At 40.0% G+C, this 21,856-nt stretch overlaps 1 protein-coding gene across 1 annotated transcript in view; it reads left to right on the top strand.

The window, feature by feature from the left end:
• Nucleotides 1-496: 496 nt before the first annotated feature.
• The window catches only part of clcn1a (chloride channel, voltage-sensitive 1a), a 69,894-nt gene continuing 48,534 nt past the window's right edge, over nucleotides 497-21,856 (top strand). Inside the window, exons 1-11 of the mRNA XM_033637859.2 lie at nucleotides 497-589; nucleotides 11,862-12,150; nucleotides 12,245-12,376; nucleotides 12,711-12,839; nucleotides 15,839-15,972; nucleotides 16,146-16,223; nucleotides 16,344-16,422; nucleotides 16,700-16,825; nucleotides 18,574-18,658; nucleotides 18,891-18,992; nucleotides 19,297-19,381. Coding sequence (XP_033493750.1) covers nucleotides 539-589; nucleotides 11,862-12,150; nucleotides 12,245-12,376; nucleotides 12,711-12,839; nucleotides 15,839-15,972; nucleotides 16,146-16,223; nucleotides 16,344-16,422; nucleotides 16,700-16,825; nucleotides 18,574-18,658; nucleotides 18,891-18,992; nucleotides 19,297-19,381 — 1,290 coding nt within the window. The 5' untranslated portion in view covers nucleotides 497-538. The remainder of the gene's footprint in view (nucleotides 590-11,861; nucleotides 12,151-12,244; nucleotides 12,377-12,710; nucleotides 12,840-15,838; nucleotides 15,973-16,145; nucleotides 16,224-16,343; nucleotides 16,423-16,699; nucleotides 16,826-18,573; nucleotides 18,659-18,890; nucleotides 18,993-19,296; nucleotides 19,382-21,856) is intronic.

Below are 21,856 nucleotides of genomic sequence, written 5' to 3' on the forward strand. Positions count from 1 at the left end.
AGGAAAGGGAAGAGCTGATTCAGGTTCTACTGTGTTGCAAGCTTGCTCGACTACTGGAGCACTGAGCAAAAAGGGGCGGGACTTAGGATGGAATAACCAGTGTATGCCTGAGTACTGCGTAACACCAACAAAGCTACCCATGTCTCTTTAGATGTTGAGCAAAAAAAAAAAAAAAATTGGTACAGTAAGTTGAATCACTATGAAATTTCTGACATTTAGTCTTTGTCCACTGCTGACTGAACTTCACAGGGGCTGGCAGATAGCTTGAGGCATGAGAGGGTAACCCCAGCTGGAGCTAGTTTGCACCATGTCAGAATATGTGTGTGAGAGAGAGAGTGAGTGTGTGTGTGTGTTTGTGTAGGGAGTACATGCGTGTGTATGTCTATCCCAGTGTGGTAATGCAGTTTATGTGTGTGTGTGTGTGTGTGTGTGTGTGTGTTTGCGCGAGTGTCCTGGCTGGGTGTCCAGAGCAGTCCTGGTAATGCTGAGACAGACGGTGAGCGGGTGGGTTTATTTTTGGGTCAGTGACAGTGTGTCAATGGCCGCAGATGCATCGGAAAGGAAGGCTCTGAGATACAAGCAGACCCTGGTGAGTGTCCCTGTCTTGTGCCTCTTATTCTCTCTCTATCTGTAGGTCTTTCTGTCCGTCTGCATCCATCTGTTTGACTCTACGTGAGCCTCCGTCACCCTAATTCCTCTCTGTTGTTTGTCCGCACTTAAAATCACCCCTAAATCACTCCTGTCATTCTTGCATGACGCACCTGTGTTGGCAGTGCAAACTACACGTGCACTGATGGAGCTTGTCTAACTTATTGTGTGTGCCTGTGAATGAACCACATTGTGTCTGATGTGTGTGTGTGAGTTCTGGACATGGTGAAGACCAATTAGCTGATGTATAACAACAGAGTCACGCAACAGGTGCATAGACACTGTGCTCCTCCTTCACCCCTGATCTTGGCATGCACGTATACAAGCGCACACACACACACACACACACACACACACACACTGTCGCTGTCTTTCTGTTTCTTTCTTTCCCGACTGGCCACCTGTTTGCTACCCTTTCTGCGCCTCGTTTCCTAAGCCCCGCTGGTCTTAACACATCTAGGAATTACTTTTGTGATATGTGACACAGTATGTTGTGTGTGCACAGTATGTGTCATTCCATGTAAATCTTGGTCCATCTACAATGTGTGTGCATCTATATTTTTGCATGTGTGTGTTTGTGTTAATACCTCAGTGTGTGTGATTTTGTGTTCATTTGTGTGCTTGTCCATCTGTGTTCATAAAAAAGGAAACCCGATCATGCATTAGCAAAGGTGCTAATCTTCACCATTCATGCAGTAACATGTATGTTTTGTGGTGTGAAGGGTGTCTGAACATCTGGAGGATTATCATCATGGCCTTGGGATGTTCCCTTATAGAAGACTGAATGTTCTCAGATGTTTGGGGATGTACATTGAGAGGCCAGAAAAATAGAAACACTTGGAGGTTGTTTGGCAATGTGATGGAATAAGCCTGAAATAATTTATTGTTGTAGGTACTAAGCTTTTGTTAAAAAGGGTCCTCTGGTACGGAGCATAAAATTAGCCTCTACTAACAGAGGAAAAGTGAAAAAAAATGCTGGAGTCTATCCCAGCTGACTTTGGGTGAGAGGCAGAGTACACCCTGGACAGGTCACCAGACTATCACAGGGCTGACACATAGAGACAGACAACCATTCACGCTCACATTCACACCTACAGACAATTTAGAGTCACCATTTAACCTGCATGTCTTTGGACTACGGGAGGAAGCCGAAGTACCTACAGAAAACCCACGCTGACACAGGAGAACATGCAAACTCTGCACAGAAGCGCCAGGAACCCTCTTGCTGTGCTAACCACCACACCACTGTGCTGTCCATGATTGGACTATATTTATGTCTCAAATAAAACTATGTGGCTTAATGTTGTAGCAGCACACTGAAAACTGAAAAATAATTGAAGCTTAATTCAAGAAATATTTTGCATCTTAGCAATCTGATTAAGTTCTTTTGAGAAATACAAAAGCAGTGTTTACACTCTGAAACACATTCAGCTGCAGAGCCCCTGCAGTGCTGGTTGGCTGGTATGTGAGTCCTGGTGAATATGGTGACCTGCAGAATTGAATGGTTGTTGAAACCCTATGCCTATGAGTAGGAAGTTCAGGAAGTGCAAAGTCATGCAACCTGTGCATGTGTGTGAATGCATTTTTGAAGGGCCATGCAGGCTTATGTTTACACTGTCATCCAAGAAAGCAGGGCTATAAACAGGAGTGTTGTGTCACTTGTTTTAACATGATTATTATTTTTTGGTTACCTTATTTTCAGTATTGCGACTACTGTAGGGTTAACTATTGCTGCTTTCACAGAATATTTACACAATGAGATTTCTGATAAATAATTATAGTAATGTGGCTAAAGGTCGATAATGCGTAAAACAGCTAGAACAATCTGGTAAATTTGGAAAATGACCCCACTTTATTGTAATGCAGCCTTTAACACTAGGAAAAGACAACACCTAAGATATTACATTATACAAAATCTAAGACAATATCCATATCAGCATATCTATATTGTATCAATATATTTTGCAACCATAATTCTAAGTGTGTTTTTTGTATATCTTCTCTGTGTATGTTGTGTGTTCTAAATAGAGATGCATGACATTGGATTTTTTACCAATATCTGATATTCCAGTATGTAACAACTCATTTGACCGATAACCAATATCGATATATCGATATCTACACTTTTTTCCCCACCTAATTTTAGTGATCGTCAAGTCCCTTCTGTAGTGGATTTAACTTCATATTATGCATGCATACTCTTATCGTGACGCCCACCAGCGGATGGAGACATGAAATAGCATGCTTTTCAATGTATGTGATATTCATTCATTGCACAAATTAAGTAAAAAGCATGGCGGCCAATTCTGATTCATTTTTAAGCCATTACTGGCTACCAATATTAGTGTGTATCTGTAGTTCTAATCACTGCATAGTTAATAAGGATAGCTGAATTTGAAACATCAAGAAAACACAGTTAAGTAAATACACATAATAATAATAATCCTACTGCAATGGGATACAAAGGCAGGGCACGTTGCCAGAGTTGGCAGTCATGTGCAGAATGCATGGAGTTAAGTCCTTCTCTATTTTAGAAGACCTTCATATGCATTAGGTTTGACTTCATATGATGGCTTATAATGGCATGCACTCACATTCAGCTGTACACATGTAGCTCTGTGTGGAGGTATGTGGACATCAGAGGGCCCACAAATAACGTTCAGTGGAGCTCATTCTCACCATGTGATATGATCCACTTTGGAAAAAATATCATCACCCTGTCTCCATCACTACATCAGCAATAATTTTCCCTAAATATGTTTAAAAGCAGGGGGAATCCAGCCAGTGCAAGACTGTTGACATTTTGTCAAAATAATAATGAAACAGGCACCATATCTCCATTTACATGTAGCACAAATTTTTCAGGAATTTCCAGAAAATCTGCAAAAGAAAATACAAATTAATATTTTGGGCTTGGACATTGGTGGCTGGTAAAATATGCAAGTGGCTGCTAGATTTGCTTCACATCCAAAGAAAGGTAGTTATTAAGTGGGTGGTAGATTGTTGAATCAATGGTATCAGGTGGACAGTGATATGCATTTCCATCCACCACTGTTATGCAAATATTAGGAGTAGTTGGAGATTAGGGCTGCAACTAATGGTTATTTCCACTTTTGATTAATCAGCTGATTTTTTTCATGATAAACTGATCAATTGTTTGGTTTATAAAATGTGAAATATGTTAATCAGTGTTTCCGAAAGCCAAGATGACTTTCTCAATGTCTTGTTTTGTCCACAACCCACTTATACGACAGTTTACCTGTTACAGAGAAGTAAAGAAACCACAAAATACTTACATTTAACGGAAATCAGAAAATATTCCCCCCCAAAAAATACTCAAACCAGTTATTCAATTATCAGATAGGTTGGTGATTAATTTGATAGTTGACAGTATAGTTTGACTCATGACATAGTAGTTAATAGTTGCACTAACTGACTTGGTGTAGTGGGCACCATTTAAACTAGTATCTAATCTGAGGAATGTTACAGTCTCCTCATCACTCCACACAGATCTGATGTTTTCATCTGCCACAATTTTCACTGGAGTGTGAGGCGACAATGATTTATTTTCAAAGTGTTTCCAGTTCACTTTGTTGCATTTTGCTTTTAATAAATACATCGACTTTTACACCCCAGCCAAGAGTAAAAACCTTTTTCTACAATATGCAGACTTTTTTAAATTTCAGCGGGTTATTTTGTGTTTACTGATGTTGGCAGTTTTCAAAAGGTGATAACATCAGGTGATGGCAGTTGTGGTGGCTCAGGAGGTAGAGTGGGTCATCCACTAATAAAGTCTGCTTGATGAAGTATTCTTGTGCAAGATACTGGGCCGTGAGTGTGTGAGTGCATGTGCATGTTTGACTAATGAGCAGGTGGCACTTTGTATGGTAGCCTCTGCCACTAGTGTGTGAATATGTGTGGGAATGGGTGGACGTGGCATGTAGTGTAAAGCACTTTGAAGAGTGGAGAGGCGCTACACAAATGCAAGTCCTTCCATTTACCACGAAAGCCCGGAGAATCTCAGTTTAACCCCTCTGTTACCAAAATCTTTTGAGCAGGGTTGGTCAGTTTATACTTCCTCTCTGTATGCCCTTGAGGGACTAAAAGACAGCTGGAAGGACAGAGAGACATAGGAGAAACTGAGGAATATGTTGAGCCATTGAAAGGTACACTGATGGTGAGAGAGAGGGAGAGAGGTGTGGGAAGTGTAATGAGGAATATTGGATCACACTGGTGCTAAATTTAGCCCAGAGTAGTGTTTCACCAGCAGAGAGTAGGGGGCAATGAAGGAAGGAGGTAAGTGATTAGTGCAGAGTAGAATTTCTCTGCTCAAGAGGGAAAACAGGAAGGAGAGGTGGAATGAGGTAAAGGAGGAAGAGTGAGGCAAGGATGGATCTCTGACAGCATGGCCAACTCTGCGGTGGCCATGTTTGAGTTCCTCCTGTCTGGGATTCATGGCAGTGAACAGCTGACTGCGTTTTTAAACACGCACCTTGGGTGTCTCGACTAAATCAAATAGAAATGTTCAATCTATGTGGAGTTTGAGAAGTTATTATGTTAGCACTATAGTATAGTATAATAGTAAAGTGGTCAGCTGACATACATTTCTATTTATTACTGAGACACACTTTTAACAATTTTTTTTTTTATAAATGTTGCCTAAACATCACACAAACAATTATTTACTAGCCTTGGTTTTTCTTAAAAAAAAGTTAACAAAAAACAATCATTGATGAGGTGTGTATGCATCTCTAGGGCTCATGTTAGGCGGCATCCACGCTAACACGTTTTCATTTTAAAACACATTATGAAACAAAAACGAACTCCATACACATGAGCGTTTTAGCGCTGATTCAGAAATAATCTTTGTCCATACTAACACACCTGAAAAGGCATATCACATGACCCTTCACATACACTGGACATGCATGTGCCAGTGAAAGCAGAAGGCAGATCGTCTACTCTGCGTTTTGTTGCTACAGAGATGTGTTGTGTTTTCCTTATGGTGCTTCGTTGTGTGCTGGTGTTATGTCCAATACATGAATGGCTGATGTGCAATACTGTTATGTGTAGCATGTGTTGTTATGTCTTTATGGTGTTTGCTTCATTTTTTCTGGGCTATTATTGTAAGGCAGGAATACTTGTGCAGCCCCTGAGTCCAAGACAAATTTCCTTACAGGGTCAAGAAAGCATATTGTATCGTATCATATTGTATCGTATCATATCGTATCGTATTGGGTCATATCGTATCGTATCGTATCATATCGTATCGTATCGTATCATATCGTATCATATTGTGTCATATCGTATCGTATCATATCGTATCATATCACATTGTATCGTATCGTATCGTATCATATCGTATTGTGTCATATTGTATTGTATGGTATCATATCACATCGTATCGTATCATATCATATTGTATCGTATTGTGTCATATCGTATCGTATCATATCATATTGTATCGTATTGTGTCATATCGTATCGTTAGACGTTCAAGTCAGTTTCTTTTCTTTCTTTTTTTCCTTTTTCTTTTTGGTATGTGTGTTTCCCCTTGTATCAATCTGGGTCCCCTTTCAAAATTTGGAGGTTTTTGCAGGTCCATGAATGCAGCACGGAACTGTTCATGAGTTCCTATTCCTCATTAGTGGTTTGTAGACTTTAAATTGTGGGGTAGATAATTGTGATCAGTTGTTCTTATCTGATCTGATCTGATCAGAGCTGATCAGCTCTCTCTGTCTCCCCATTTCACACTGTCCTGTACATTAAAGGCAAAAAGCCTTAAAAAGCAAAAATCTTAAAAAAAAAAAAAAGTTTCACTTTCACTACACCTGGCATTCTGCTTTTCTCCCAGTGCTCAGAGTACACGCTGCACTCCCAAAGTGTGGTGCAATGGAAAACCAAACTGTACAGATATTCCAACCGAGCCAGTATGAGGGGCCTGTATACTTTGTGTCTGTATGTTTGTTATATAGAAGCTGCCAAGAAAGGCATTTCTGCATGAATGAAACTATTTCTTCAATCTAAAGAAGAATCAGTGTGGTATGTGTGCAGTTACTCAAGGTGTGATGTTGACAGTCTATCATGTATCTGTCTGGCATTACATGATGGTAAGGTGATAGTTGCCACCTTTCAGGTTCATTTTCATGCACTCTTTGTGTGTAATGCCGCAGCAGACATGAGCTTTCAGGACATGTCAGGAATAATCCATGATGAGAAAATCCTCCCTTCTCAAAATGCATGGAACATCTTTATTTCTTGTGCATTTCATTTTAAAAATACTTGGTCTGCTAAGCAACAGTATTCTTGGGTTAGAAACAACATGCTGTGTTACATTTAACATTGAACACATGAGCGTCTATTGTTTGAGTCTGTGTCGTGTGTTGGCATTCAGTTACAGCACATTGTGTATTATGCTGCTCAGGTTTCACTGTGCGTTGACCGGTGTCTCTGCTCACACAGCATTGTTAGTACCTTATATGTGTGTGTGTGCATGTGTGTGTGTGTGTGTGTGTTAATCCATCTGTCTGTTTGTCCATCAATCTGTCTGTCCATGAACTTGCTAAATTAGGAGCTGTTGAAAGGTTACTGCACGGACGTCCAAAGTGTCAGCACCAGACACAACTTATCATGTCAGTTGTATTCCTGGAGTTGTTTTGTCTGCTGTCGATGTACCAAGAATATAAATGAGCCCTGGTGTATTATTTGTGTTATAGTGCTGGAGTATTAAACAGTGCTTCAGTAGTGGACAGCAATAAATTGTGATTATTTGGGTGTCTGAGCAGTGGAAATAAGGGAAATGACTTCAAGTTCTGAGCTGACAAAAGTACAGCAGGCATTTTTTTTTAATTATACATATATGGGTACAAAATTAACCAAGATTAAGTTTAAAGTCTACTCACAAATTTGAACCTTTGTGACTTTACTGACCTCTAGTGTCCATACATAGTATTGTTTGTTGTTACTGTAGTTGTCATCGGAATTTTGCACTTCATGTAAGTGACGTGAAATTTCATTATATAAAGACTGCACCAATTTTCACAGTGAAATGGTTTAAAGACAGAAGAAGGAAAAGAAAAAAGAGTCAAATAGCTTGATATCCTATACTTGGAAGCTTGATTAGTGTATATATATTTTTATGCCTCTGCACTGGCAATAGCTGTGGACGCAGGCATTATGTTTTTGTGTTGTCTGTCCAGCTATTCATCCTGAGGAATTTCCTCAAATTAGGCACAAATGTCTACTTGGACTCAAAAATAAACTGCTTAGAATTTGGTGGTTTAAGGTCAAAGGTCAAGGTCACTGTGACCTCATAAAAAATATGTCTTTGGCCATAACTGAAGAATTCCTATACTAATTATGACTAGATTTCACACGTTGCATGTCTAAAGGATAAAAAGATGATGTGATGACATTATATATCCCAAAGGTCAAAGGTCAACTTCACTGTGACACCATAATGTTCTCAGCGTCATATCTCAGGAACAGAAGAGGAGACATTTGGTCAGATACTGAACTGGTGACTCTAATCCTGAGTGTCCACCTTGAAACTGTGCTGATTGTGTAGATCCTCTGTGCTGTCAGGGGGGAAGATGTGTGTGAAGCATCCATGTTTTCACAAACTGTAAGAGAAACCTGACTGGTTCCTGGAGGCGTACTAACATGAACTAGTGCGTTTTTCTCTTTAACTACCGGCACACAGTACTGTCAAAAAAATTACACCTCACATTTGACATATGAGTTTTATTAAATGTCATTTCAAAATACCCCAATAAGTCCTGCACAGCAGTTACCAGTAGCAATGCTGTCTCAGATTTGATTGCCAGTTACCAGTGGGCAGGTCCCAGGTGTTATTTTACAACAGTAAGATTAAATGTCACGTAGAATACCCAACACTCACACTTTTTAAAGTTTACGTGCACGTTTCCTTTTTTGCTTTTTCATACCTGCAAAATTCCATACCTAATATGTTTCAAAGATGAGAAAAGACTATTTAGAGGGTTTTTTTTAATAAGAGGAAACTACACAAAGGGCTTATTGTAATTACGTTATTTAAAAAATAGAGGGGGAAAAAAGAAAGCATGCACTATATAGTATAGTGTGGCTTATATTGGAAGTAGGGTTAAGCAATTTATCTTTTATATCGACATGATATGAGGCTAGATATTGTTTTTGGAAATTATAATTCAGTAAGACTGCACCTATCGTTCATTTTTTTCTCAGTTAATCTAACAATGATTTTTTTGATTAGTCGATTAATCTAAAGACTAAATTTATCAATTATTCTGATGATTTTATTTTTATTACTTGATTACTTTTACAATTAAATTACCTAAATAAAAATCAATATATAAATAATTAATATTTAAATAATTTATTTAAAAAATAGTAATAGTAAAATCTGTCTAATTTCCACATCACTGCTGTCATGATATTAACAGCAACGACAGTAATAACAATAGACTCTATTTGTCAGATGCCTGATTCCAAAAATACTGTCCCTCCAAGTCAAAAGCATTGCTGTGACACATACATTAATTTAATCACTGTATATCACAGCAGCCATTTCCCTTATATGGAGAATCACTCGCAACTAGCAAATTTATTTTTACATTATCATCATTTTCTCACTCATTTATAGAAGTTAAAGGAACGGCTGAATAACAACCCAAGGTTATACATGGTGTAACATTAGCAGCGGTGCAGAAAGTTTAATTGTTATATTATTGTAATATTTTTAGTGTTGTCTTTTCCTGGTATTAAAAGCTGCATTACAGTAAAGTGATGTTCTTACCAGCCTCCTCTAGCTGTTCTAATGTTTATGAAAGCCCCGATTGTCACTTCTACAATGTCAGCACAATATCCATATTGAGGCATTTGGTCAAAAATATTGTTATTTGATTTTCTCCATATCACCCAGCACTAGTTGGAAGTATGTGAGGAAAGGATGAAACAAATGCAGGAGGGTATATCCTACTGAAGAAGATATTTGTGCTAGTGAGGGAGGGAGAGAGAGAGAGAGAGAGATGAGAATTGATCTCTTCCCCAGATGTCCCAGGCAATTTTCATGGAGTCTGTCCAGAGGTGATAAATTGAGAGGCAGAGCCCATGTTTCCGTTTCCATTAGAGCTGTTTGGGTCAACACGTGGTGCTGTCTATTTATAAAGTGGACTCTTCTCTGCTAGGGTGCCAGAAGGAGAGTACTATCACTCTCTACATTCTCACTTTCTCAGGAACTACCTGTACATGTTTATGTCTAATAAATGAATGCTGGATAACTGTCATATTTGCTCTGTTCTCTACTTATTGATAAGGATGCACCGATAAGGATTTTTGGGGCTGATCACCAATCGCTGCAAGCAGTATTGGCTGATAGGGTTGGGCTGGTGTTAGATTTTTCAAACCAGTTTGATATCAAGAGCCGGGCTGGCAACACATTCTTACTCCGACCTCGACGTGCAAGGTACCCTGGGTGCGTTGGTTGTTGACGTTCTGGGACACCATGTCAAGTTCTGCCTGTTACATGCATTGTCTTCTTTCAAGAAACTTGTGTTTTCACAGGAAATTTAACATTTCCATACAGACTCTTTCAAAATAAAACGAACCCTTTTTTTTTTACTTCAACAACAAACACACGTGGTAAGGTTTAGGCAACAAAAACAAGTGGTTAGGTTTAGGAAAAAAAGAACAGGGTTTGGCTTAAGGATCTTACAGGATGCGAACACTGCTCTGTTGGGTGAAAGTCGATGTTTGTTTGACCCATCCACCACAACCCCCAGCCCGCCCCACTCAGACATTCGCTGCCTTAACTTTCGTCCCTCTCCCACCACATTTCCCCGGTGGCTGCTGGGCGCTGTTGAATTATGACGGTGACTGGCTGCGTATCATGCAAACGTTAAAGGGCAGGTTTTTTCGTAGGAGTCTGATGCCGCAAGTCCCTGCCCAAGCAATGGACTTCGATGACTTCAGAGTGAGACCAGGCTCAGACTGGACCGATATACTGAATTTTGCACTATATTAACAAATATAATTTGCCTGTGGATGAAATAAATACAATTTCATATAAATAAACATTTGAATTAAAGCTATGTGCACAGCACACCAAGTTAGAATGAATAAATGAGGCAACTAAAGTTGATTTCGGAGCCCTTTAAAAAATTTGTTTTAGTTTTGTGTCAAATGTCCTCATTAGTTTTTACCATATTTAATCAACCTCATCTTGTTTTTTTTTTCATATCATTTATGTGACTCAAGACCATGATGATATAGTATTAAGCATATACATAACATACAAAAATAAGTTTAAGTTGATTAAAAGTCTGGGCATTTCCAGCCTTTCCAACCTCCCAGACAGCGTCGAAAAGACGCACCTTTGCGGTGGTATAATACATACCAGGCTTCTCAGTTTTAGAGGCAGCAGACAACAACCCAACTCGTCAAATACTTCCCCTTTGTTAGTGGACGTGGGCGTTGGACACAGACATGCAAAGGCACTCTTCATTGCTTTATTATAAGCACAGAGCAGCGGCACTTTGTAATGTCATTGGCAACTACCATAATATAAAGAGTGAGAAAGTCCCTGAAGTGAAGGTGGGATGGGTGGTGGATTGTTCAGACAAGCTCTTAACCAAGAGTACGCTGTTCATCTCCTGTGTGAATTTTAAGCCAAACCATGTTTTTTTTTCCTAAACCTAATCATGTGTTTTTGTTGCCTAAACTTAAGAAAATAAACCTAAAAATGAAGTGTTTTCCCTACATTGTAAGTTTATTTTGAAAAAGACTGTAGGCATGTAACAAGCAGAAACTGCACATTTCCTAACAGTATTTTGAAAAGACACAATGCATGTATTAAGCGTGAATTTAGTCCCTGAGCGTCTAAAACAGATGTAGGAGGGGACCTAGCGTGTCATATTCAGACATGGCGGTCCAATGACAAAGTGACAGTGTTTGACGAGTTGGGATGAGAATGTGTGGCATTTCAGTCTTATCTTAGTCAATGAAAACTGTAACTATTTTAGTCTAGTTTTAGTCAATGAAACATTTTATCGGCAAGAGATAAATTGTCCCACTTGTTTTGTGTCATCTGATTGGCTCGTTTGATTGGCCTCTAACTGATTATTTAGAATGAATGTTGACTGACAGTGATCAGTGGCTGATTAATCAGACCATTCTTACTAACTGATTAATGGGCTGTTTTTCCAATTGATTGACAGCTCTATGGGGAGTACCAAGAGAACCAAGGAGGCTCTGGCAGACGGGAGGCCACACGCCTGCTGACAGAGAGACAGATCAAGAAACATGGCAACCATCACCACAGCCACGGCAAGACACGACACGGCCGGTGCAGCCATGGTCAAAATGGATACCACAGTAGGCATCAGCACAGCTACCACAGCAGACATAGGAGCAGGCGTCAGTCCAACATGGAGGCGGGGGAGCAAACAGCTGAACCTGACCTCACGTCCTCTATAAAGAAGAAACGCTCCTACTCCAAATGTAGAGGTGAGCCTCCACAGAAAGGTTACAAAGTAAATAGATAGATTAAGTTCTCAGTACTCCTTTTTTGTGAGCTTTCGGTGTGTTTGTTTTTTTCCAGACTGCATAGCACGGGTGCAGCGATTCCTTGTGACCAGGTTAGGAGAGGACTGGATCTTCCTTGTTCTGCTGGGCATCACAATGGCACTGGTCAGCTGGACAATGGACTACGCAAGTGCAAAGAGCCTGCAAGGTAGGACTACAGAACCCATAATGCATTGCAGAAGCCGTTAAAGGGAAAGCCAGTGCACAGTAGATCACATATTTGCATCTTTCTTCTCCCTGAATTTTCCTTTATGAGAGGTCAATAGCAAGACTTTACTATATAGAGCAACTTTACCTTCTGTCTCCTACTTCTGTCTTCAATTCTCTCTCTTGCTCTTCTATGTTAACCCCTTTCTCTTTACTTACTCCTTCATTCCTGCTAATCATCCTTCTTTCTTCCTTTCAGTCCATTGTTCTTTTGCTTTTTTCCTGTTTCTTACACCTCCACAACCTCTTTCTTTCTCCCTCTCTCCCTCCTTCAGCCTATAAATGGATTTATGGGGAGCTGAGGGGAAACATCCCCCTGCAGTACCTGGCTTGGGTTTCATATCCCCTGATCTTCATCCTGTTCTCCTCCCTCTTCTGTCACCTGGTTGCTCCTCAAGCTATCGGTCTGTACCCCTTTCCTCCTCATGGCTGTGTTCTCATGCTTCTCTGCGCTCATCTGTTTCTGGTTGTGAATTATTACTTAAAAGTGCCCGTGACATGACTAGCAGAGTGCAATTTGTTTTTGCGTATTTATGTGTAGTGACTAGCAGCACTGACAGTGCTGACAGCGCAAACAATGCTAACAATGAATGGCAACAGAGCTAACCATATTACTAGGGGAGATCTGGGTTCAGACAGTGGTATAAGCAGTAACCGCTGTATGCATGGCTCCATGACTGCCCCATAACTGCTAACTAGCTTGCAGGTCCTGTATGCCAGTCAGTATTTAGCAGAATTAAGAGTCATGGGAATAATTAGAGACAGCCTTTCATTGGAAGCAAAATTAGTATGCGCACCCGAGTGCAGGATTGTTTTCCAGGAAATGGGAAACTCTAAAATATCCTCAAGAATACCTACAAAACAACATTTATGTCATTATTAGGCCAGATACCAGCGTATAGGTGACAATCAGTTCAAGACATATGCTAACTAAAGTATCTATTTTGATGTCATGACAACTTTTAGATCTTGTGCATATTAGTTGGTGTATACTTAATATTCTGTCAGCAACATCACATAGTGGAATAAACCCTCTAAGGGCCGATGTCACAATGATATAATTTCATTAGCTGGAGGCAAAACATGACCCTCCACCACAGGGCTGTAGGCTACACAGGAGTCTTAAAATGTCGTCTTGTTGTGTTATTGGGTTCCAGAATAGAAGGAGTCATGGCTCAAAGCTTAAATTTTATCGCATACCCGCTGCCGTTGCCTGTCAACCAAAACAACTATGGTTAAATGTGATAAGTCGAAAGGACTGGACAGAGGCGATCATCAAAAATGCTGCATGTGCAGAGCATCCTTCATATTAGGTTAGGGAAAAGGTACTGTTGTAGGGATGGATAATGTTATGTGTATTAAGGGTTAAGGGTATTAAGGCTACTCTTACCTTTCTTGCATTTTACACAGCACTTAGAAAAAATATGAACATCCTCAACTCCCGCCTCCCTCCAAAGTCCCATCCCTCTCCTCCTGCAACTCCACCTCCCTCCAAAGGCCTACTCCCCCCTCCTTCATTACGTCCTCATTACATCTATGATAGACGTAGGCGTTGACAAGGTAACGTTAGATACACAGAAGAGGAGAGCGAGTGTAACGTTACAACCAGTCAAACGCAACCCCAGAGTTTTAAAACTCAATCGGAGTCAGTGATGACTGATGAGTTTTAGAATAAGGTTACAGTGCTAACGTTAGATTGTAGCGTTAACGTTACTAGTAAGTGGAAACGCACAAGGAAGATAACGTTAATGTTTCAGAGGCTACGCTACAGTAGACTAACGTTAGCCATTAGCAACATGATGCTGTGTTGTCTTATATAATGTTATAGCCTATGTGACTTTAGAGGCAAACTAAAAATACCTGTCCGTATGCGTCTGAATTCGGTCCGAATGCAATGATTGATCGGAGTTTTCTTAGAACCATATGAGAATGGTATAATTATGAGTTTGTATCTCTGGTGGACTTCACTTACATTTTAGTGTGCCATCAGCTTATTAATAGCATTTTAACCTAAACAAAGAAAAGCGTAAAATTTCCAGAAAGGTAAGTGTCGCTTTAAGAGGAGTATTGGATTTCTCCATAAAGCTAACTTTGTAGCACATTAGCTAATGTTAGCTTCTATAGCAAAACAAACTGGAGGAAACTGTTCATGTGTTGCTCTCCTTTGTAAGATTGGCATAGTAATCAACCACAAAGCCGGCTATCCCACCTTCAGCGATCCTGTCAAATAATCCATCCACTGAGTGAGAGCATACGGGTTGGGAAATCTGGTCCTGTTGGTCAGTGTCTAATTATTCAAATAACACTCATGGTCCTGGAAGTGAGTGACCTGACATGGTGCATTCATAAATTCAGTCTGACACTAAAATGAAACCTCTGTTGGTCAAAGAAATGGAGTGTTATATTTCTATACATCAACAAAAGGTTATGTTAATCACACATTCACTCTACTTGGCACTCTGCTGCTCTGTTTCCTCACACAGAGGGCCCAGAAAGCGCTCTGCCACTGAGGGAGTTCTCTGGATAACGGAAGGGTACACTCCGACAGAGCTCCAAATTTACAAACGGTCCAGTTTGTGCCAGAGTGCGCTCCGTCACTCAGAATGAGTTTTTCTGAATGCACCACTCGTATCATCTTCCTCCACTGTCCAAAACAAGCCCATAGAACTTGCTAGCTAGCGCTACCTAATGCCTGTGAAAAAGGGTTTTTGCCTCCAGCTAAGCCACGCCCACCAAAATAATGTCATACTGTTTACTAAGAGTAAAAGGGTCTATAGTCATCTCAGCTAACAAACACCAATGCTGTAATCCTTACTTTATGAAACAGACAATCTGGCAACGGAGCTGGGGTAAAGAGCAGATAAAGTGGTGGAACTGGCAGGAAAGAAGTAATAAAGGACATATTATTACATGTGGCTGGATCTGAAATGAAAAGACAGTTAGTGATATGGAAAATCAGGCAGAATACTGAATGAATAAATACTGAGACATCAGGAATGAGATCTGACAGTGACATTTGATTGGAATAAACCCTGGGAAGTCTAAGCCCTCCAGGTTGCCGGTTTGCCTATCTCATCTTCAAAAGAATAGAATTTTTTCACAATATCTCCTATTTTTTTCCACATGAGATGATTACTGTTTGGAAACGACAGTATTCTGTGCAAAAATAAACGACAAACTAGGAAGGTGTAGCTTCTCTAAGCTAGAGTTTTAAGGTTATGGAACATGGTTGCTACTGTCCATTTGCTTCAGCATTAACTGGAATTTTCCATGTAATAATATGGTACTACTGTGGTATACAAGCTCCACACCAGTTTGATAACTTTTTTTTTTTTTTTGCATAATATTAACTCTTTGTCTCCCCTTCCCTCCTAAACAACATCTGTTCCACCCTTTGTCTCAGGTTCTGGTATCCCAGAGCTGAAGACCATCCTGAGAGGTGTGGTGCTAAAGGAATATTTAACTCTCAAGGCCTTTATTGCTAAAGTCATTGGTCTGACTGCAGCTCTGGGCAGCGGGATGCCTGTAGGCAAAGAGGTGGGTCACCCCGATTTTTACACATATTAACCAACGTTCTTTCCCTTTCCAATTTTTACGTAACCCAACCATCTGTGGTGTTGTTCGGTGTTGTTTTTGGTCTTGTACTGTACCTACTGCTATGTAACATAATTTGGCTTAATTCTCCTGTTTTGCTTATCTCCTTCACCCAGGGCCCGTTTGTTCACATCGCCAGTATCTGTGCTGCAGTTCTCAGCAGGTTCATGTCCTTCTTTTCAGGAGCTTATCAGGTAAGCTGATGTCAGGAAACATTTTCATTTACATGCAATTCTGCAGGTGTGATTATAAATAATGTGTGTCTCATATGTTGTCTCGATCTTTAATCCTCTTCCTCCTCTCTGGATCAGTAGAATCCATACTGCTATACAGACATCTTGACAGTGGGCTGTGCTGTTGGGGTTGGCTGCTGCTTTGGTACTCCACTTGGAGGTACAGAGCCTTTTCTCTTTTATGTTCTTTGTCCCATTCACACATTCACATGTAGGAAATTTAGACTTATTTGACATCTATGCAAACAGGAAACTGACATTTTGGGCTCTGTTTATTAAAAAATATCCCTGAATTAGAAATTTGTACACACATTTGCCATTTTACAGCAAAGATCAGGTTGTTTGCTTGTACATTTCTTTAGCTGTGGATTAGTGAATTGTTTTCAGTTCCTCCCTGTTTGATTGTTGGTTCTTCGCCTTCTTTCTTTCTCCACCAGGTGTGCTCTTCAGTATAGAGGTAACATCCACATACTTTGCTGTGAGGAACTACTGGAGAGGATACTTTGCTGCTACATTTAGTGCCTTCATATTCAGAGTGTTATCCGTGTTCAACAAAGACGCAGGTACGAATGGGAGAAAAATAATTGATGATACATCAATTTACAGGCATTCAAATGTTGTTTTAATGTTTTAGATACTGGACAATATTATGTTACTTTTTCCTTATCAAACATGCACTAGAGGGTGCCCTTACTTCAATAATCAACAGCAAGTAAACTCATATATTTTCAGTTACTCTGTCTTAATGTGTGCACTGTGGGCACATTGTGCATTTACCACTAGATGGTGTACTCCTCCCCTGAGAGCAGCAGGATATTTAATGTCTGAGGTTACAAAGTGTCTTATAACAGACAGAAGATAAGATAGTCAAGTGAGTTCCAGACAAAGAAATATCTTAATTCAATTAGCTGTTAACACTTTGACATGACCTTGCAAAGGGGTTTTTATCAGTACTGAAAAATACAGAAATGATGTATGACCATTTTTACCTGGTCCTATATCAACCTGCAACAGCTGAACCTGTAAATTTAAGTGGGACCAATTATGCTTTTCCTTAAATTCTAACGTATTATGTTACAGTGTTGGATGTTGATATTAAATCTGGCTACAGTATTAAACAATGAGGTAAACTTATGTAAAAGTAGTCCCTGTAAATAAATCCTTAGGCTTCAGTGTGTTTTCACTACTCTGTTTCCAAGGTTTTTTCCTACTTTGGAGACCAGCTGATTTCAGCTTGCGACAGATTTCTTTATATGGTCATCTGCTTCAGGCATGCTACTGAAAGTGTTTATATTATGTAGCCTAAATTGCTACATGTAGCTACATGCTAACGTCAGGGAAACTTGTAATCTTGGTTGCTGATTGTAATTCCACCCTGCTTTTGGATCATACTCCTGCTGGAACATGTCTGGTTGTAAAGGTTTTGGTTCAGAAGCTTATATTGGTGAATTTTCCAATTCAATTCAATTTAATTCAATTTTATTCATAAATCCCAATATCACACATCAGAATTTGCCTCAGAGGGCTTTACAGCATACGACATCCCTCTGTTCTTGGACCCTCACAGCTGATAGGGAAAAACTCCCCAAAAAACCTTTAAAACACAGTGTCTCAGACAGACGGTGAATACAGGTATACAGTGTTTTTATGCCTCCGTGCTGATGATAGCCATGGCTGGAATTAACAGATTATATTTTGGTGGTAAAGGTCAAGGACACTGTGACCTTTTTTGTCTCATTCCTGTGAACAGAAGTGTTTTTTTTTTGTTTTTGTTTTTTTTTTTAATTTGGCACAAACATTCTGTTGGACTTAACTATGAACTGATTAGATTTTGGTGGTCGAAGGTCACTGTGACCTTCTATCCGTCTAATTTTTGCCAACGTCAAGAACACCTTGGGAGAATTTCTTCAAGTTTGGCACATATGTTCACTTGGACTCAACAGAAATTGATTCAAACTGATTCAATTTTGGTAGTTAAAGATCAAGGTCACTGTGACCTTGCATTTGTCTGATTCTTGTGAATGAGGTATTTTACGAACACCTTAAAGGAATTTCTTCAAATTTTGCAGAATACATTCATGTGGACCCAGTGATGAACTGATTAGAATTTAGAAATTAGTTTAAAAACTTCCTTTAGTTTGAACAGCCTGTAAACATGTTCCAGGAGAACCCCAAATTACAAGTGTGAACCTGAAAATGAGAAATGAGCATAACAGGTTCCCTTTAAGACAATCACTTATCCGTCATCAGACTAAATAATATTTTTGAAATTCTCTAAACTTCACCCCTTTGCCTTTTCTTCATCTTCCAGTAACCATCACTGCTCTGTTCAGGACAAACTTCCGCATGGATTTCCCTTTTGACCTGCAGGAGCTGCCAGCATTCGCCATCATTGGGTGAGATAAAACTGAGAAAAAAAGATATATGGCCGCACTTCTGTGTGTGTGTGTGTGTGTGCACACCTGGTGTGTGTTCAAACTTCCTAATGGACAAGATGGAAATTTTTAAATTCAAATTCAAATTGTATGCAAATGTAGCATTTAAAACACAGAGAACATACAAAACACAGTTGTTACACGTAAATAGATGCCTTAACTTAGCTTATGTGAGTATTATTTGTTTGTGCAGGATCTCCTGTGGGTTCTTGGGGGCGTTCTTCGTCTATCTCAACAGACAGGTTGTGCTGTTCATGAGACGGCCCAACGCCATGACCCGCTTCCTGACCAAACAGTGAGTCTATGTGCATCAATAGGGTTGATATTTTTAATTGTTGTTGTCATTTCAAAGCCTTAAGGATGGTATGAAGTCTTCATACAGTTAATATTCAGTGCACATACATAGAGTGTAAATTATACTCAAAATTTAATATTGTTTAATGCTTGAATATGTATTCTCTGCTTTAATTTTTAGTGAAGACTTGTCGATTATAGTTTTTAGGCTTGTGCTTTAGATGTTTTGTTTAGTATTTTGATTATTAGAGATGATTACTAATGTTTGTTTCATTCATTAAGCATTTTTCTGTTGTCCCTTCCAGCCGGCTGGTCTTCCCTGCTGTGGTAACCCTGGTCATTGCCACCTTGACCTTCCCACCTGGGTTTGGACAGTTCATGGCAGGAGAGGTCAGAGCTCATATTGTGTTGTTCCTGTATCTCACGTAAATAAGGAGAATACAGGTCATGTGAATCTGTTTGTACCTCCACGCAATGCTGACAGCAACAGAGAAGTGATGATCAATAATCAGCAGTAAATTACCCCACAAAAGCAAACAGCGGTTACTAATTTACTCATTATAAAACACCACTGCTACACCTGCTTCAGACCAACACAGTACAAAGTTATGGTGTCCAATTTCCATCTACAGGCCATGATGTATCATACTAGAGAATGAAATCCAGCATTTTTTTTGTAAGATAAGATCTTTTGACTTTTTGCATTCTTAGGTAGGCATCATCACAGACTAGGGCAGATACCCTGTGGTCGGCTGGTTGGTCGATATGCTCTGATCCGTCCGATCCCTAGTGTTGCTGTCATGAAGTCGTATGACCAATCAAGTGTTTTTTCCAAGCTGAAAATGCCAGGCGCTTCTAGGATCACTAGAGTGCTGTGAAAGCAAACTGCCTGTGGTAGATGGTAACTGGACTGCACTTGTATAATGCTTTTCTAGTCTTCCAACTACACTACATGTCACATTCACCCATTCACACACATTCACACGCTGGTGGTTGAGGCTACCATGCATGGTGCTACCTGCTATTCGGTAACCATGGATTATTCAATATGCAGACTGGAGGGGGATTGAATCACCAATGGTTCAGTACTTGTACAAGAAAAGTGTAGCAGTTGATCTCTGTGGTGTTTGTCCCGCCCGTCCTCCACTGTGGTTGGAGCGTTGGATATAAAGGGACAGTAACAAGCAGCTGCAGCATTTTACCCAAAGCTGAACATTTTTCAGCTCTCGACAACCAGAAAAAAATACCAAACGTGCATTGCCCATTGAGAGTAAATGCTCAGTGGCTCATCACGCAGCGTAGAGAAAATATGCGGTGCTCCCATTGCAATGAATCAACAAGAATATGCTGGCCTAAAGAAAATACGCTTTGGTGGACAGAAAAACATAGTTATTCCTCATTAACCAATGGACTGGCAGAAGAGACAGTAGAATTTCAGTCGAACCAAGGTTTTCTTTGGTTGACTCAGCCCTATCACAGACCAGTAGACTTGATAAATAAAAGCCTGCTGTGTTCCCTTTACTAATGCTACATCACAGGATTTTTGGGTATTGAAGTTTCCAAACTGTGACCTCTTGGTGCCACAGGGAGCCACTAACATGAACAGTTGCTCAGTGCACCTTTGAGGAACAAACAGCAACAAACTTTGATCTGGCGATAGGGTTATGTGGCTAGGATGAATTCACTTTAGTGTGCAAGAAGCTGGAAATGAATCAATGGCATTCAAATCTACAGATTAATTTCTTTTTAAGATATTTTTGGGGGCTTTTGCCTTGATTTGATAGGACAGAAATAGTGTGAGAGAGATTCATTATTTTCAGTGTTTGGCAAAGTGGCAGGTCAAATCAAGTGGGACACCCTAATGTTTTTAGTAATTGGGGTGAACAGTTAAGATAAAGCTTTAAACTCTGTTGCTTAAGCATGAACTGAAAAAAACTATACTTTAATATTTGACCACCATCAGCTTATTAATGTGTATATGTGGCCTTACTATGATGTCAGTGTCGGTGTTTCTACATGAATGGAAGCTGCTGTCCTTATAGACTTCTGTGTGTGCAGGAGTGTTATGTGAAAGCTCAGACAGCCATATACAGTATAAACAGCTCACCTGCCCAGAGCCAAGATCGAATCATGTGTTTTTACACACACTTAGAATAGACCACTTAGTGTGAACCAGGTGTGTGTTTTGCATGTGTATCCATCTGTGTGCATATGTCAGTCAGCAACACTTTAACATGTTTTTTTTTCCATGCCCTCAGTGCATGTCTTTCACACCCTCATTGTAGAAATGTCTCACACCTTTAGAACAAACTCACACAGCATCATTTTAACACTGCAGGGGAATGAAGTGAATTTTAATGATTTCACTTTAGAAAATGAATTTGTATTTGACTTTCACCCCCCCCCCCCCAGAAAGTGTATATATAGCTTTTGGGGAATGAAATCCTTCCAATCCAACTTGATAGCGCAGCGCAGAGTGACAGAAGCAGCAGCGCAGAGAGAGGAGATTAAAAGCTACATGGGTTGTGAACCAGACGTGAACCCACAACTTCAAAAAGGCACAGGAAAGCCTATTATTACATCCAGCTCCGTCGAGGCCAGCAGCAGCCTTTCACAGATCCTCAGCATTTCCACTCGCACACCCAACGACAAATTTCAGGGGCCTCAGTTCAACCCTAGCTCCAACAGGAAGTACAAAAGTAGTAAAAAATTGAGATGATGGAGGTGTTGTTTTTCCCCAGCAGCAGCGTTATGCAGATGCGGTATGTGCTGCAATTTGTGCCTGTGAGCAGATTCAGAGGCATCTATGCAAATGCGGTGCAAAATGGTTGAAGTGAATTAGTCATTCATGAGTCATCTAAAGAG

This window comes from Epinephelus lanceolatus, chromosome 16 (assembly GCF_041903045.1).
Source record: "Epinephelus lanceolatus isolate andai-2023 chromosome 16, ASM4190304v1, whole genome shotgun sequence".
NCBI classification, from domain to species: Eukaryota; Metazoa; Chordata; class Actinopteri; order Perciformes; family Serranidae; genus Epinephelus; species Epinephelus lanceolatus.